This window comes from Belonocnema kinseyi, chromosome 8 (assembly GCF_010883055.1).
Source record: "Belonocnema kinseyi isolate 2016_QV_RU_SX_M_011 chromosome 8, B_treatae_v1, whole genome shotgun sequence".
NCBI lineage: Eukaryota > Metazoa > Arthropoda > Insecta > Hymenoptera > Cynipidae > Belonocnema > Belonocnema kinseyi.
The window spans coordinates 26344825-26363951 of NC_046664.1; the positions used below are offsets into that span (position 1 = coordinate 26344825).

The 19127-nt window shown below is 24.0% G+C and overlaps 2 protein-coding genes across 2 annotated transcripts in view; both read left to right on the forward strand.

Moving 5' to 3' along the window:
* Positions 1-8038, forward strand: part of LOC117179008 (arrestin domain-containing protein 17-like) — a 9601-nt gene extending 1563 nt beyond the window's left edge. The window contains exons 3-6 of the mRNA XM_033370621.1: positions 4322-4530; positions 7277-7456; positions 7576-7784; positions 7919-8038. Of these exons, the coding sequence (XP_033226512.1) occupies positions 4322-4530; positions 7277-7456; positions 7576-7784; positions 7919-7982 (662 nt within the window). The 3' untranslated portion in view covers positions 7983-8038. The remainder of the gene's footprint in view (positions 1-4321; positions 4531-7276; positions 7457-7575; positions 7785-7918) is intronic.
* Positions 8039-12024: 3986 nt separating this feature from the next.
* LOC117177820 (chromatin assembly factor 1 subunit A-B-like) overlaps positions 12025-19127 on the forward strand; it is an 84742-nt gene continuing 77639 nt past the window's right edge. Inside the window, exons 1-2 of the mRNA XM_033368774.1 lie at positions 12025-12271; positions 12351-12455. Of these exons, the coding sequence (XP_033224665.1) occupies positions 12380-12455 (76 nt within the window). The 5' untranslated portion in view covers positions 12025-12271; positions 12351-12379. The remainder of the gene's footprint in view (positions 12272-12350; positions 12456-19127) is intronic.

Sequence of the window (19127 nt, forward strand, 5' to 3'; positions counted from 1 at the left end):
AGCTATCTAAGGATGGTACTATAGAACGCCACCTCAAGGTAGGCCTAGTGGCGCCATCTCTTGGTCAGGCCGGAAACTTATCAATCCACCCTCGTATGTTTGCAAAAACATTCTAGAGTGAAATAAACACATGCTTTGTTAAATTACAGAGTTGCTACAGATAATTCCAGAAAGTCAGGGAATGTCAGGCAAAACTTGATAGAACTAGGGAATTTTCGAAAAACGAAAGTTGAAGTTAATTTTAATATTTGGGTAAAAATCGCAATTATTTGGTTTAAGAATTAGTTTCTTTTGGTTGATGATTCAAATTACTTTGTTAAAAATTCATCTTTTCTGGTAAAATTCAACTATTTTTAACATAAAAAAAAATTCTTTTCGGTTGAAATATCAAATGTCACGTTTCTCGGCGAGAATTTATCCTTTTTGATGAAAATTCAAATATTTAGTTGGAAGCAGAATTACTTTGTTAAAAAGTCATATATTTGGTTGACGATTCATCATTTTCGTTGATAATTTTTTTCAAATTTAATTATTTTGTTGAAAATTATGTTTTCCAGTTAAAAATTAATTAATTTAAAGATTTATTTCGTACATATTTGGTTCAAAAATTATCTTCTCAAGTTGAAGATTCAAATATTTGGTATTAAATTCATGTATTTGATTAAAAATTCGAATTTGTGGGAGAATATTTAAGCTTCTTGTTACTTATTCCTTTTTTTGGTTAAAAATCCCCTAAGGATGCAAACAGTCAACCTTACTGGTCGAAAATTAGTTGTTTTTTTATTTTCAATTAACTTGATTGTTTCGATTTTTATCGCAAATTGATCTTTTTTGATAGAAATTTAATATTCTTGTTTCGAAATTAAACCATATTTCGTTGAAAATTAACATGAATTAGATCGAAAATTAAGGTTTTTACCAAAAATTTAATTAATATATTTTCAGTTAAACATTATAATTTTAAATTAAAATTTAAAAAAAAAATTTGGGAGAGTACTCATCAGCTGAAAATTCGTTTCTTTAGTTAAAAAATAATTTCTGTGATTGAAAATTTAATTATTTTATTGAAAATTAATTTATTCTTTAATTTAAAATCGATTTTAATAACTGAAAATTTAAGTATTTTCTTTTCGGTAGAAAATTTGTCTTTTTAGTTCAAGATTTATCATTTTAGTTGAAAATTCACATTAAATAGTCTATTTTTTGTGGAAAATGCACCTTTTTTTATAAAAATGTAATCTTGTTTGTTAAAAAATGAAACTATTATATTTTCTGTTAAGAATTCACTCTTTTTGGTCTTGTTTAAAATTTACTGTTCTAACCGGAAATAGAACTATTCTGGTTTGGGTTTGTAAGTTTATCTTTTTTAGATTAAAATTCATGTATTTGTTAAAAATTACTGTTTCTTGGTGGAAAATTAATCTTTTGGGTTAAAAATTCAACTAATTATTTTGGTTACAAATTCATATTTTTGGTTGAAGATTGATACTTTTATTTAAAAATTCATGTCTTAAGTTCAAAATTTTTTATTTTTTATTTGAAAAACTATCTCAAAATTGTTAAAAATGTATTTAGAAACAACATTTCCTTTCCATTAATATTATTTATCTTCTGTATAGGTGTATGGTTGTTTTTATGCTTAGAAGAATTTAGAAATTGAGATATTGTAGTAACCATGAGTGAGAAACTGTTTAATGCGAATAATAATTATGTTTTTTGTTACTTCGACTTCTTTTACCATTAAAGTCAAGCGCCTTTTTGGAATTGAAACAAATAATTATAATACGAAATTTAAATATTGTAATTATTATTAATAAAGAAGAAATAACGAGAGCAGCTCAGCTCTCAGGGCGGATGACAATTCCACTCCAGCTACCTGCGATATATTATTCGGAATCTGCGTATTATAAAGATTCCAACAATATGTTATTTGACTGGAAATGCTGAAAATTAAAGAATATTATGTTCAAGTTTATTTGAAATTTTTTATGGCGAATTTTGCAGCATATTTTACTCCATTCTACTGCAGTAGCTTTAATTTTCTAGAGAAATATTTTACTTAGCTTGAGGAATTCCGTAAGCCAAAGTTTGACCACATTTAAAAATTTATTTATTTACATCATAAATTTGGTTTATCTTTAAAAAAATCACATGTTTAAAAATTATCCTTAAATAACTTTGCACTGCTGGTCCAAAAGTATGAATAATTGTTTTATCACATAAAAAGCAGAATATAAAGAATTTTCAATAAGTCAATCTCAAAAGTGTAGTTTTTCCTATCTAAGTTTAGAAATGTTTAATTTAAGACTCAATAAAAAAATGTATCAGCTTTTTAAATTATTTAATTTTAATCAATTTAAAGCTAGAAACCGTAATTTATGCATAAAAATATGTTCTAAAATGTTTTTAAATATTCTCTTAGAAATTTGTTTTCAAAAATGATTAAATAATTTTACAGGAATCTAATGCAACATTTTTAATTATCTTGGAACTTGAATTCTTCCTAAAGTTTTTTTTAATCCAGCAAAATTTTTTTAATTTCTTCAAAATCTTCCCTATTCTATTATGGAAATTTTGTAATTAAAAAAAAATATTTTGTAGGCTCAATTAAAAAAATGATTTTTTGTTCTTCTATGAATTTTGATAACATTTCTTTATTCTTTTAAAACCTTTCAAATTTCTTAGGAAGCTTCTTCAAGTCTTAACTTATTTTGGAATGCTTTCAAAACTTCTAAATATATCATAAAGTTACTGGAATTTTTTCAAAATTAAGAATTGAATAAACATTTTTTCAGTTTTTCATAAAAATTAAGTTTGGTTGAAAATTCGTTTCTTTGGTTGAAAATTCCTTAATTTTAAATATTTTTGTGAAATTTCACCTTTATTTTATCAACAAATAATCTTTTTAGGCAGAAAAATAATCTTCTTGGTTCAGAAATCAAATGTTTGGTGAAAATTTCGTTTGTTAAAAATACATTTTTGTGGTTTGAGGCTGATTATTTTAGCAAAAAATTTATTTCTTTGGTTGCAAGTTTCACTTTTCTGTTGAATTTTCGATTTTATTTAATGTAACAGAAATGTTGGACTTATCTTTTTACTTGAAAATTCAATTTTTTGGTAGAAAATACATATTTTTTTTATTGAAAATAAAACTTTTTTGTAAAAAAATTAAAATAAAAATATTTTTTGGTTAAAAATTCAACTCTTGTGATGAAAATTCCTTTTTTCTAATTAGTTTGTTTTGATTTAGGCTTAAGTTAAAAATAAGAAACCAAAAATGCCAGTTGTAAAACGTCCGGAGCCGGTATTATCAAACATATTATTTTTGAAAGGAGGAATAATTATTTTTTAAATTTGCTAAAGTCAGTTTAAAATTTTCTTCGACACATCAGCAAATATAATTTTCAGTATTTTTCCCTGTTCAAAATTTCTAAAGTTACATTTAAAAATGACTCTTTTTAGTTTGACTCCATGAAGATCCTTCATATTATGGTGTTTATGTGTTGAAATATTATTTTTAATTCACTTTCCAAAACAAATTGGTTAAGCAATACGAAAATTATGATGGTTGTTAAAGAGTTTCCAAATTAAGATAGGAATGAAACTATTCATACTTTTGGACTAGGAGTGCCAATGGATTTAAGGATGATAGTTTTGGGAAAAACGATTTTTTGATAAATAAACCAAATTTATCATGTTAGTTAATAAGTTTTCAAATCTGGCCAAATTTGAGCTTCCGGAATTTCTCAAGTTAAGTAAAATATTGCAACAATACATTAAAGCTACTGCAGTGGATTTGATTAAAATAAAGAGAAAAAATGTTCTAAACAATTTTACATAAACTTTAACATTCATTCGTCGATTTTCATATTTTTAAGAAAAATAACATATCGTTGGAATCTTTATAATTCGCAGATTTATAACTGTATATATTTGTAAATTACCAAGTGTTAAATTTAAAAAAAATTTATATTCCGTATTCTAGTCCTTATTTCGTACAAAGGACTCCCGCTGATCAGGTTCGATGGCAGTATTTAATTTGAATAAGGGGAAGCCGTGTAGTGGGGGAAATTTTCACAGGTAGTTGGCGCGGAATTGCCATGCGCCCTAAGAGCTGAGTTGCGCTCGTCAGCTAACTTCACAGTGACTCTAATCCGCTCCCTGCTCCTGACGTTTGAACTGTGACCTCAAACTCCCGAACTTTGACCCTTTACCCTCAACATTCGACCTCTGACCTTTGGGCTCTGAATCCTGACCTTCAGTCCTTGAGACTAAATTAACAATTGTATATTATTACAATGGTATTTATTGAAATCGATAGGTGAACTTGAATTATCAGCAGGTAATCATGAATTTACATTCGAGTATGCTTTGCCCAAAGATTTGCCCAGCAGTTTTGAATCTGATGTAGGTCATGTTCGCTATTCTATTAAAAGTACAATCGACCGACCCTGGAAATATGATCACGAAACAAAAGATGTCTTCAAAGTTAGATTTAATTACGATCTGAATACAGATCCAAGGGCTAAGGTAGTTTTAACTTTCTTTCTTTTTAATTTTTAAATTAGAATAATGCTGATTCAATGCGAATTTCACTCCAGGTCCCATAGAAACTGCCCTGATTTTGTAGTTCCCAGAACTGCATGCCTGCGCAGTTTCTCAGGGGACAGGGCAGTATATTGCGCAATATTATTGCTCGCGTTTATGTCTCTGAATTTTTATTTCCTAAGATTAAAAATGTAAACAATTTTAAAAACCAATATTAACCAAATTTCTAAATATTAGGTTTACAATTTTTTTATAATAGTCAATAGTTTTTATTTGAAAGCATTTGAAATTTGTTAAAACATACATACACAAGAACGCCTATATAAGGATAGTTTCGGTGGTTGCCTGGCACTGGCCTTAAACCCAAATCAGTATGTGGAAACGTAAACAGTCTTTTCTAAACTGATGGCGACTCATTCTTGACATTGCCACACACTGCCACGCGGCTGTCGAACTGCGTAGGCCAGCAGTTCGTGGAAGGATTAAATCAGTCGTTCCTGTATAGGCGTTCTTGTGTATGCTAAAAGATTTTTAATTCAACAATTCCAACTTAAACAATTTTATAATAAGTTTGAAAAAAGGTAATTATTTTGATTGGAATGGAAAGAAATAGAACCTGAATCATTTTTAAATAAAAGAGATTCTAATTGAATAATTTTAACTTGAAAGTATTTGAAATTTAAAAAAATTAAGAGAAGCTCTCAAACTTAAAAAATTTCAGACTAAGATTTGGAAAATTGTACAATATTATTGGAAAGGTGTTAAAATTGTGTAGTTTCTAATTTAAAGCGTTCAAAATTGAACTATTGTATTTTGAATTGCAGAATCTCGAAATTTAATTATTTCAGATTGAAATTTAAAAAATAGGATAAATTCAGAACTCTGAAAATTGAAAATTTTTTATTAGTATTTTAAAAATTAGATGATTAAAAAAAATTGTATTATTCATGACTACAAGCGACAAAAATCGGATAATTTGAAACCCTAAGCTTTTGAAATTTTATAATTTAAAATTGCTATTAAATAACAAGACGAAGATAATGTAACATTAAAATTCATTAGACAAATTTTTCTGAGATCAAATAATGAATTTATCATTTCTACCATTCAAAATAGAATTTCTTTACTACAAAACTCTAAAATTAAATCATTATAAAGAAACTTTAAAAATAAAAATTAATTTAAAATTTAAAACATTAAAAAGAAAATTGTTTACTGCAGAACGTTGAAAATTACTTGAATCCAAACTTAATTTTTTTTAAATTTTAGTTACAAAGAATTGTGATAGTAAAACTTTTCATACCTAAATCCTTTTTATACGTTTCAAATGATTAATTATACTTTTCAAAATTCAAAAACTTCCATTTTCATTGCAAAATTAAAACTTATGAGTAGAACAATTTGAAAATTTAGCGTCCAGCATGAAAATTCAGAATCCTAAATATGTACAAATTTAAAATCAAAGAAATTATTCGATTACTGATTTGTCAATTTCAGATAGTTAAATTTTTATGTATTTTCATTTTGAACCACATAATTTTCAGTTTTTTAGTTTCAAATCGTGTAATTTCTAAAACTTCTTTAGAATTATTATTCATTCTTGGAATTTTCCAAATAAATATTTTTGATCTTTAAATTATTTATATTCAAAAACCTTAAACGGAAAACGAACTATTTTAAGATTTTACATCAAAAATTAAAAATTGAAAATACGAAACGAAATTGGAGTATATATCATTCTAATGTTTGAAATTGCATAATTTGAAGCCTTTTAATTCAAAATTATTTTTAAAGTTTAGTTTAAAATTTTTATTATTCTATAACATTTAACAAAAATATAGTATAATTTTAAATCTCTAATTAAAAATTATTAAGGCTAGAATTGGAGAAATTATTGCCCTAACTGAAAATGGTGCAACTATCAAGTCTTTCAAGTTGATATTCTACGGTTTCGAAAAATAAAAAAAATAAAAACAAGACAATTTTGTACGTTTAAAATTGAAACCAACCAATTTAGAATTTTAAAACTAAAATTACTCAATTTAAAGCTGACAATCGAGGATTTCTATGTTAATTTCAGTTGCAATGTTTCAACAATTCAATATTTCTATATTTGAAATTTAAACTAGAAAATTATGGAATTTGATATTGAAGACCTCCAAAATTTAGGAAAATTTAAACCAAATATTTTCATTCAAAATATTTCCACTTTTAAGGCGTTGTAAACTATAATTTTACATTTAAATTAAATAAATAGATTTTATACTAAAAAATATGACTTCTGTCAAAGAAGCACTGTCATTTTTATCGTATAAAATTGAGGAATTTTAAATATTGCGAGAAATATTGTAAGCCCTTTGAGTTTAATTATAAATAAATTATATACCTTCTAATTGGAAACTTTCAAAATTAATTAATGCAAACTTAAGGCGTTCAAAATTAAACAATTCCATTGTTGGTATAAAAGTTAAAGCATTCTTAAGTTAAGAACTTAAAACTAAGCTGTTAAAAATAATAAAATTTTAAATTGAGCACCACGATTTTTTATTTAAATCATTTCAATATATTGAAATTATTTAATTAAAAATAAAGAAACACAAAATAAAGAAATAAAGAATTACGTATAATTAAATAAACTGTGGTTATAACGATAAAAAACTACAAATAATGATAAAGCCTTATATGTAATTTTTTTAAACGATTGTAATTTCTTTCTCAATTGTTTCAGCAATCAGTTACGGTAGAGGAATCAAAATCTTTTGGCTTATTCTTTGCCTCACCTCCTTTGACTGTTAATTTTTCATTGCCAGTTATAGGATACGTTCCAGGGCAATCGATTCCTATAAAAGTGAACATTGAAAATGAATCTGGAATTCCAGTAAATTCCGTGAGAATAACACTTAATAAGGTAAAATAATGTCCAGTATTCTTCTGTAATTATCATACTGTTTGTATCTGTATCTATTTGTAAAAAAAAGCTTCATTTTTTCCTTTTTACTTTTATACAAAAAAAAAAATTTCTTCTAGTATGTGACTTATCGTCAGGAGAAATCAGGTCCTGATTTCAAAACAGTGAAAACAAAAATAACTGAAGTTGTTAACCAATTAGAAGATAAGGATACCGTCTCTTATGAACAAATGTTAAAGATTCCACCTCTCCAAAATTCAAATTTGATCAATTGTGGTATCATTGATATCACATATATATTGAAATTAAAGGCATTCGTCAATAAATTGTGAGTGCAAATTTCAAAATATTTTATTCAAACTCTTATAATTTAGCACTTGGCCTGAAACAGGTATGAGGACGAGTAATGGATCGCCCTATTTTACAGGATTTCAATTACTCTTATTTTTTCATTATTTTTAGGAGTAGTGCGGACTTGAAAATGGCTACACCAATATTGATAGGAACCGTTCCCCTGCATAATTAGCAATAATTAGTAGCCTCTTAAAAAAATCATTTTCAACCTGCCAGATATTATAAATAAAATTTCTGATTGGCTCATTTCATTGCTGAAGTATCTCTTGCTTTCGGATATTTAAGGTGAAAAAAAATTATTTTTGTAAGCCGAAATAATAAAAATGAGTTTTTGTTTATAAGCTTTCTTATATTATTTTAACAATGAAAAAACTTTCCTGCCGATGAATATGACCAATTATTTATCATATGTAGGAGTGCTTTTACAAAATGTTTGAGAGAAAAAGGAAAATAAAATTGCTTTATAGTAAGTTGTTCGATTGGAACATTGGTTTATATACATTTTTGTTATTGGTACAAATTATTTATTATTGCTAAAGTTTTAAGATTAGAAATAAGTTTGAAAACTATTCAAAATAATTCTGACCTGAAGAGAAAATTTAATATAAAAAAAAAGAAAATTTGGTTTAAAAATATATTTAGAAGAATAATTTTTACTTAGGTAAATGTATAAATTAAATTAATGCGAATACCATATGCAATTCAATATAAAATTCAAAAAGAAGAAATTTAAAAAGCAAAGAATTTTTTACGAAAAAAGATTACTTTTCTATCAAAAAGGAAATCTTTTTAAACAAAACAGTTAAATTTCTTACAAAAAAGTAAACTTTGATTAAATAGTTGGATTTTCAATTAAATGCTTAAATTTTATTAACTACAAAAGTTAAATTTTCAACACGAGAAGTTGAGTTTTTACGGAAAAAACTCATTTTTAACCAAAGAATATGATTTTTTTACTATGGAAGATGAATTTTCAATCCATAAAAGAACGCATTAATTTTTTAAAAAAGTAAAATTTTCGATCTACTTAGATGTTTTTTCAGCCGAAAATAGAATAGTTAACGTTTCAGTTGAAAAAGGTAATTAAAAACAAAATTTCAACGAGCTGAATTTCACCATAAAATACTAATGTTTAAGAAACAAGAATAATCTTTACGTTGTAAACGATCATTTTTCAACCGTAAATGGAATAATTAGGTTTTCAGATAAATATTTTAGTTTAATTCATAACAAAATACATGAATTTTCTATAAAATAATTCAATCTTGAGCTTACAGAGGATTAATTTTGATTCAAAAATGGAATAGGTTAGTTTTAAGATAAAAAAATGCCAATTCAATAAATAAATCAAATTTTTGATTAATTAAATTCAACAACAACAAAAAGACAACCTTTGAACAAAATAGTTCATTACTTAACCAAATGGATGCATCTTCAACAAAGAAGATTAATTTTCGACCCAAAAGGTGAATTTTCAAAAATTGAGGTAAGTTCTTAAGCTGATAGTTTTTATTTTAACAACATTTTAAATTCTTAGTAGAAAAGAAAAACCATCGAATTTAGCACAACAAAATATGTTTCTTAACGAGAAATGAAATAGATGATATTTCAAACAAATAAAAATTTAATTCACAATAAAAAATGATCTGAAAAATTTTTGAAAAAGCAAAATTGAATAAAAAAGTCGAATGCTTAACAAATTAGTTGAATCATCGTCCAGAACAGATTAATTTCTAACTGAACAGTTATACTTTCAACCACAAGAATAAATCAATTTCTACCAAAAGAGATCAATTTTCAACCAAAGAAAATTTTTCATACACTGTTAAAGAAATTGTTCAACTTTTCTCACAAAGAAGCCAATTTTCGAAAGAATAGTTAAATTTTTAAGTCGAAAGGACGAATTTTATACAAAACAGTTTAATTTTTAACAAAAAAAAATAATTTTTAATCAAACATTTGAATTTGAATATAGCCAAGATAATTTGTGTACGATGAATGAAATATTTGAATATTCAGTTAAAAAATTATTTTTCACACAAAAAAAAACACAATCTTTCTGCAAAATAGTTCAATCTTAAATCAACAAGCTGCTTTTTAAATCAAGCTAATAGTTAAATTTTCAACTAAAAAAATATAAATTTCCAATAAAATATTTTATTCTTTAATCTCTTAACCCAAGGAGATGAATTCATAAGCCATCATTTATACTGATGGCTGGATTTATTTTTGTATATTAATTTCTTTTTTCGTGAAATTATTATTATTATTATTCTTTCAAAAATATTCTTTTATCATTAAATTTAACATTAAAACAATAATTCAGTAATTTTATTTATTTATTAAAAAATTGAATTTACTTATTATGATTTTTATAAATAACAAAACTTCTTTTATATTGTGAAATTATTATACTTTATCAAAAATGAAATTTTTTTTACTCTAAGCTGCAAAAAAATGGTCGATAACAGTAACAACAAAATTGCCGGTATCGACAATATGATTTCTTAAGATTCCTGGGAAAATTTCTAAAGATTTTTTATTTAAGGAAATTTATTTTTTTTAAAAATTGAAAAAGATTGCAAGAGATTCCAAATGATTTCCTACAATTTCGGAAAACAATGTAGAAGATTTTTCTTAAAGTTCGATTTTTGCAAAGTTAACAAATTTTAGAAAAAAATCTTAATAAGCTAAAAAGATAAAAAAATAATTTAAAACTTATAAATATTTTGAAGAATTTTGAACAAAATATTCATATTTGAAGGTTTTCAACAAAATTTTTAGAAGCTTTTTAAGAATTTTGAAAGGTTTAAGGATATTAAAAAACTTTTATTATGATTTCTGGAAAAATTTAAAATAATTTGAACATATTTGAAAGACTTTGAGAAGCTTTACAAGTTTTTAAAAGATTCAAAAATAATTTAAAACTTCAAAACATGAAATACAAAATGCAGATTTTGGAGACTGAAATAAAATCAGAAGTTTTTCCAATTTTTAAAAAGTTTTAAGGGGAATACATTTTATTTGAGATTACGGGAGAAATTTCAAATCATTTTTTATTTTGAAAAATGAATTCTATAAGAGAAAACTGAAAAAAGATTTCAAAACTTTTTTAATGATTTCCTAAAATTCCAAAAAACGAATGTAAAATATTTTGAAGCAACATTTTTTTTCAAATTTTCACAAGATTAAAAAATTGTAGAAAAATTCGAGTAAGCTTAGGAAAATTTAGAAGTTTTTAAAAGATTTAAGAATAATATTAAACTTGTGAAAATTACATTTTTTTCAAATGTAGGTTTTGGAAGATCTCTAAAAACAAGCTTTATGAGAATGTTGAAACGTTTTAAAGATATTTAAAAATTTCTTAAGATTCTAGGGGAAATTTGCAATCATTTCTCATTTTTAAAAATGAATCCTAAGAAAAAATTGAAACTTATTTCGAAACATTTTAAATGACTTTTTAAATATATTTAGAGAGTTTAGAAGTTTTTAGAAGCTTTAAAAATAATTTCTAATTTAAAAAGATTTCTAAAAATATCGACAAAAAATCTGGATTTAAGTTTCTAAGTTTTGAAGTGATTAAAATTAATTAAAAAATTGAAAAAATTTCCAAAAATTTAGGGAGTATTTTGAAATTCCTTCCAGAATTCTAGAAATACTTATTATTATTATTTAAAGAAGTCAAATAATTCTTAATATTTTTTAAAATCCTGTGAAAAACAACATTTTATTTCTTTCAAAGTTATGCGAAATTTTTATTTTGTATTTAAAATGAAATAATGAATTTTGATAATTTGAAAAACTAAGACTTTCGCGCCATTTCCTAGATTGTAGACAATGCCATCTAGTATCAGCTTTCTGACCTAGAAATGTTCCTCCGGTTTGAATCCATGAATAGAATGCTTGTAATTCTATCAATTTTCTAACAGTTTTCACTATGAATTTTGCAATTAAAAATATATAATTGAACATAAAGCCATTATGTTATTAAATATATAATCAAACGGGTGAGAAAGCCCTAAAATACGATCAAAATATGTTTTTATAAAAATGAGTTTTTGCCGTGCTTGTAACGTTATCAACAGTCGATCTCGACAGAACCCATAAGAAAGATTGTCGCTGCTTCAGTAATTTTCCTCACGCAGTATCCTATCTATAAACTTTCCCCTTAATATTTTCCCTTCTATATTCCACAAGTTGTTTTCCCGCGGATTTGATAAAGTTCGTGTCCGGGGTGTGATTCCTGATACGTTCTTTAACTTATTAAAGTGTCAAATTATCGTCATCTGTTGATACTTTTACTTTATTCGTCGGTATTTTATCAAATATAAATCAAAAACCAGTTAATCCGTGACGCGAAACCCGTTTTTCATCGTAATTTCTAAAGGTTATGGCAGTTTTTATGTCCGATTTACGTTTCTGAAGTTTCTTTTTTGCGCTCATTGAAGCCCTTTGTCAAATGTACGTGTCTAACTAATTGAATTGTTAATAATAAATAAAATATTCCTACGATTTGTTTTTACAAATTCAATCGTTTCAGCCGCTTCGGTGTTCTTGGAATTAAAGATTATGGAGGAACCTGTTAAGACTGGAGAATGCGACGTCGAAATGGTCGTGCCACAGAAAAAAAAGACTTTAAAGCAAGGTAATAAAAAGTTCCTTTGTTAAACTGAAAGGGTTCTTTATAAATCTTTTAATCTAAAGTTATTTTACCATTTATGAGCTTTTCAGTTTTACTTTTAATTATATGTAAAGGGGATGCAATGATTGTTTTTGGCACTTCACACTTTTATTTGTATATATTTTGGCAGACCTTCAAAAATTAGACCTAACCTCAAAATTTTTAATTAACAATTATTTTTGGCAATATCTGTTTCGTATTTTTTTAAATGTATTAATCGCTTGTTATTAATTTTCTATAAAAATGTGACTATAGTTGGAACGTAATCTTTTTTGAAACTCCATTACTTTTGATGTTAAAAATGTGTCAAATCTTTATTAATAATATTTTTAAAATCGTATTAGTTTTCTGAATAACGTGGAATTTTTATATCTCTGGAAGAACCTGGACATGTCGGGGAATTTTTTTCGAGGCGCAATTTTGTTGAGAGCGTGTTTTTTTTTAAAGTAGTTTTATATTGCTGGATGAAACATTGTTGAAAATTCGTTGTTTTTTTTTGTTGGTTAATTTTTATAACTGTTAATTTAAATCATTTATTTTTAGTTGATTTATTTTTTAGTTAAAAATGTAAGTGTTCGGTTGCAAATTGATATATTTTGTTGAAAATTCATTCTTTTTGGTATAAAATTATTATTTATTTTTTTAGTTGAAAATTCAAATACTTGGTTCTAAATTAACTTTTTTTTATTAAAAAATAAAGTCTTTTTTTGGTTGTAAAATTGAAAAATGTCGAAATTCATTTTTTTTATTTTGTTGAAAACGAATTTTTTCAACTGAAAATTTAACTGATCCAGCTGAATAGTGTAACATTTTATTTGAAAATTCGTTTGTTGCTGTTGTTAAAATTCCATTTTTTAACCAAGTTAACGAATGAAGTAGAATATTCCACCATTTTAGTTGACAAGTCACCTATTTTATTCAAAATTTGCCCTTTTTGGTAGAAAATGAATCTTTTTTTTTGAGCATTCAATTCTTTGATTATAAAATGATGTATTTTGTTGAAGATTCCTCTTTTTTTAGTAATTTAAATTCTGTGTTAAAAATTCAAACACTCCATTCAAATACTCGTTTCAAAATTAATTTTTTTTTTTTACTATTTTCACGGCTTATTTGTAGAAAATCTGTATTTTTGGTTTGAAGATTCTACTTTCGTGTTGGAAAAAAAAGTGGGTTAAAAATTCTATTATTTTGGTAGAAAAATCGACATTTTGATAGAAAATTCACCTTTTTGAAGTAAGCTCGTCCTTTTTATTTGAAATTTCAAAATATTGCATGATATTTTTTTCCTTTACTAAAAAATCTTCTTTATTTGAAAATTAGTATTTTTTGTATTCAAATCTTTTTTGTTTAAAGTATCAACTATACATTTTTTGTTCAGAATTCATCTTTTTTGGTTAAAAATTGAACAAATTTGTGGAACTTTCGTTTGTTTTTTTGTTGAAAATTATATACTTTTTTAAAACAAAGTTAACGAATTCAGTTGAATATTTCACCACTTTAGTTAAAAATGTATATCACTTGTTAAAAAATCAAGTATTTGGTTGCAAATTCATCTATTCTGTTGAAAATTGGTGCTTTTGGTTGAAAATTCATCTATTGGATTAGAAATTGATGTATATATTTCGTTAAAGATTTCTCTTTTAGCTTGATAATTTACTGTCTGTGTTGAAAATATAACTACTTAGTTAAAAACTAATTTTTTTATAGATAATTTGTATTGCTGGTTTAAAAATTATACTTTTTTATTTTTAAAAAATGGTTTTAAAATTCTATCATTTTGGTAGGAAATTCAAATTTTTTCGGTAGAAAGCTCTTTTTTTATTCGAAATTTCAACATTTTGAATGATTTTTTTTCCTTATTGACTAAAAAAAATCTTTCTCATTTGAAAATTCATACCTTGTTGAAAAGGCCTCTTTTTCGTTGAGAATTAATTCTTTAACTTGAAAAATTAACAATTATTTTTACAAATTGAACTGCTTTCTTAAAAATTCATTTTTTTTTTAAATTGAAAGTTTAATTATTCTTTTTGAAAATTAAAGTGTTTTTGTAATTTGTTATTTTTGTTTTGTTTTTAAAAATAGATTTTTTAAAGTAAAAGTTATCCAATTCAGTTGAATATTCCACCATTTTAGATGAAAATTGATCTCTAATTGAATTTCAATTTTTGAAAGAGAAAATTTAAATATTTATTCAGTTATTTTGTCGAATATTCGGCTTTTGGTAGAAAATTCATCTTCTTGGCTGACCATTAAACTATTTCACTTAACCCTTAATAATTTTACTTAAAATTTTACCATTCTGGTTTAAAATTAAACTATTCTTGTTAAATATTCATCATATTAGTCAAAAATTAAAGTAATTTTTTGAAAATTCGATTTTTTTCTTTGAAAATTAATGTTTTAATTAAAAATTTATTTTATTTTTTCAAAATTCATCTGTTTTGTAGAAAATTGGTATTGTTCGCTGGAAATTTCAACTTTTGTGATAATAAAAATGTTTGCGTAAAAAATTCTATTATTTTTGAAAAAAATTAAACTTTTTGATTAGAAATTTTCCTTTTTGTAGATAGCTCGTCTTTTTTAATACAAATTTCAATATCTTGCATGACCTTTTTTCCCCTTAAGATCTGTAAAATGTTTCTTTCTGTTTATGTTCAAAATTAATTTTTTGAACTGAAACCTTACCTATTCTTCTCGAAAATTGAACTACTTTGTAAAAAATTATTTTTCTAAACTCAAATTACATAATTTATTTCAATATTCCATTATTTTAGTTGAAAATAATTTCTGGTTGAAAATTACATTTTTGTTTGTTTGAAAATTTAATTTTTTTCAAATTCTTTTTTTGATATAAATGGTATCTTCTTGGTTAAAACTTCAACTATTCCATTTAAAAATTCACCATTTTGGTTAAAAATTTAACTAGTTTGTTGAAAATTCGTTTTTTGTTGAAAATTAATATTTTAACAGAAAATTTATCATGTGTTCAAAATTCAAATATATGGCTTAAAAATGAACTTTTCTTGAAAATTCATTGTTTTGGGTTGAAGATTTCAATTTTGGGTTTAAAATTTTATATTTTGGTAAACAATGAAACTTTTTGTTTTACAATTTACTTTTATTATAGACAGCTAGTTTTTTTTACTTGAAATTTCATCATTTTGCATGATATTTCTTTTCCTTTTTGACTGAAAAAACTTTCTTTCGAAAATACAATTCATATTGAGAATTCATTTTTTTTTGTGGAATACCTGTTTTTGATATAAAATTAGTATTTTTTATTTGAAATATGTTTTGCATTGTTCGTTGAGCATTGATCTTTTTTTTCGAAAATCTAATTCTTTAGGTTGAAAATTGAATTATTCGTTGGAAATTCATTTTTTTTTTCATTTAAACCTAAAATTGAACTATTCTTTTTAAACATTAAACGTTTTTGTTTGAAAATTCGTTGTTTTTTTTTTTGCTGATAAAAGTCCGTTTTTTTTTAAATTAAAAGTTAGTGAGTTGAATATTCTCATTATTCCAACTGGAAATTCATCATTTTGCTTAAAAATTAAATTCTTTAACTGGAAATTTAGCTTTTCAATTTTTGGTTTTATAGTTATCTTTTTTAGTTCAAGATTCATTATTTTAATTGAAAATTCATCTCTTCTTACTTAAGAAATCTACTATTTAAAAAAAATTAATTTCGTTTGGTTGAAAATGATTTTTTTTTTAACTGAAAGCTTAACTATTTTCTTTTTCAACATTGAAATATTTTGTTGAAAATTAATTTTTTTTGTGCCGATTATTTTTGTTATCTTAAAGTAAATGAATTCAGTTGAACATGGCATCATTTTAGTTGAAAATTTATCTCTTAGTTAAAAATGCAATTTTTTGAGTGAAAATATATTTCATTTTCGGTTGAAAATTTATCTTTTGTTAGTGGAGAAGTAATATATTTTGTTCAAAAAAATTTTTTTGTTGTTTGGTGGAAAATAAAATTTCTTGGTTAAAAAATTTAACTTTCCCCGTTAAAGATTTTTAATTTTAGTTAAATTTTCAACTATTTGGTTAAAAATTGATCTTTATCAGTTGAAAATTTATCTAGTTGAAAATGATATATTTTTACCAAAAAAGTTATGAATTTTAAGCGTTTTAAATATAATTTAATATCCAAATTAATTTTACATAAAATAATATATTTCCCTATTTTGTTGAAAAAAATTCTTACTTTTCCTGTTTTTACTGGGTGTCTACTCCCCTGGAAAATATCTTTAATTTAAGATATAATTATGTTAAATATGCACTGAATTTAAGGTATAGGAAGTTAAAATATAATTTTATTTGTATTATTATTCAAATTTATAGACTTTAGAAACAAATTCAAGAAATGATGAATTCGTTTTTTAGTTTTATCTTTTTATTTAATTATTTGATGCTGGTAATATATTTAAGAAAATCTTTTATTATTATTTATGAAAGCTTTCTGAATTAAACATATTAATTATATCTTTACAAACTTGTATCATTAAGAGAATACGAATCCATTAATAAAGTTACTTTCACAAATGAAAACAGTTTTTTTATTTAAAAAATGTAGCAGGACTAAAGCAAAAATTATTTATATTAAATTCGCAAAATGATATACATGTTCCGAGTGGATTTAAAAAAAAAACAATACCCAGCTAAATCCTGGAATTTTCACATACCTTGAAAGACTTGAAAATGTAAGGGAATTTTTTTTAAAGTCAGGGAATTGTTTCGCGAGCATGTTTAATTTTTAGTTTAAATTGCAATATAGAATTAAATAACAACGATTATTTATTTGTAAAAGTAGCTTTAGATTATTGTATTTAACTTTTTTTAAACTTTTTTCTTTGGGCTGAAAATAATTTTTTTTAAACTAAAAATGTAACCATTCTATCTTTGTTTGAAAATTGACCGTTACCAGTTAAAATTAAACAAATTCAAATGCTTTTTCGGTTGAAATATCAACTACTACATTTTTCGTTCAGAATTCCAGTTTTTAACAATGTTTCTTTCGTTTTTTAGTTTGGGTTAAAAAGTCAATTAGTTTGTTAAAAATTATTTTTTTTTTTGGTTGAAGGTTCATAATTTTAATTGAAAATTCATCTCTTTGATTTAAAATTGAGCTATTTTGTTAAAAATTCATTTTTTCTTGGCTGAAAATTCAACTATTAGGGTTGAAACTTTAACTATTTGGTTGAAATTTCGCTCTTTTTTTGTCGAAAATTAATTTCTTCAGCTGAAAATTTGAATAACCATTTCAATTAAATATTCCATAATTTTTGTTCAAAATTCATCTGTTTAGTTGAATATTAGTTTGTTTTTTTTTTTAACTGAAAAGTTTGCAATTGCATTTTTGGCCATTTTTTTATTTCATTAATTTGTTGGAAATATTTGTGTTTCTTGGTAGAAATTAATCTTATTTGTTGAAATTTCAATTTTTTGCTTTAAAAAAAACAACTATTCCAGTTGCAGATTCCCCATTTTAGTTAAAAATTCATCAGTTTTGATGAAAATTAATTTTTTTTTAACTGAAAATTTACTTTATTCGGCTTTTGAAAATTCAAATATTCCAGTTAAATGTTCATACTGGTATTGACCAAATCATATTTTTTGCTTTTTTTTTAGAGAATTCCATTTTTTCTTGGCTGAAAATTAATTCTTGCATTGAAAATGCAACTACTACAGTTGAAATTTTATCTATTTTGTTAAGAATTTCTTTTTTGTCGAAAATTAATTTTTTAAACTGAAAATGTAAATAACTATTCCAATTGAATATTCTATTATTTTAGTTGAAAATTCACTTCTTTGGTTAAAGATTAGTTATTGTTTTTAATTGCAAATTTTACTATTCAATTTTTGGTAGATAATTGATCTTTTTTAGATGAAAATTCATCACTTTGATTGAAAATTTAACTATTTTGTTAAAAATTCGTTTTTTTGTTTTTGAAAATTATTATTTTTTTAACTGAATATGTAAAGAACTATTCCAATTGAATATTTCATAATTTTAGTTTAAACTTAAGCTTTTTGCATAAAATTCAACTATTAATGTTAAAAGTTAATAATTTCTGTCGAAAATTAATCTTTTAGTTTTAAAATGTAACTATTTCAGTCATCGAAAATTTAAATATTACACTTTGGTTAAAAATGGATCTTTTTCAGTTTTATATTGAACTATATTCTTGACAATTCATGTGTTTTGTTGAAAAATGATATTTTTTGGTAAAAAATTAATCTTCTTTATTAAAAATTTATCTTTTTGGTTAAAGAATAAACTATCTCTGTTAAAAGTTCATTATTTGAGTTGAAAATTCATCAGTTCGGTTGAAAATTAGATTTTTTTAACTGGAAATTTATCTATTGCATTTTTGGTTTGGAAATTGATCTTAGTGTTTGAAAATTAAAATATTTCAGCTAAATATTTATTATTTTATTTGAAAAGTGTACTTTTTCTTTAATTTCACTAATATTGATGTTTCGTCATTTTTGTTGAAAATTCATCACTTTGTTTAAAAATAATTTTTTTTTTATGACATTTTTTGTTCGAAAATTAATATTTTTAAATTGAAAATGTAAATTCGCCCATTTTTCGGTGAAAAATTTAACTATCACAGTAAAAGATTC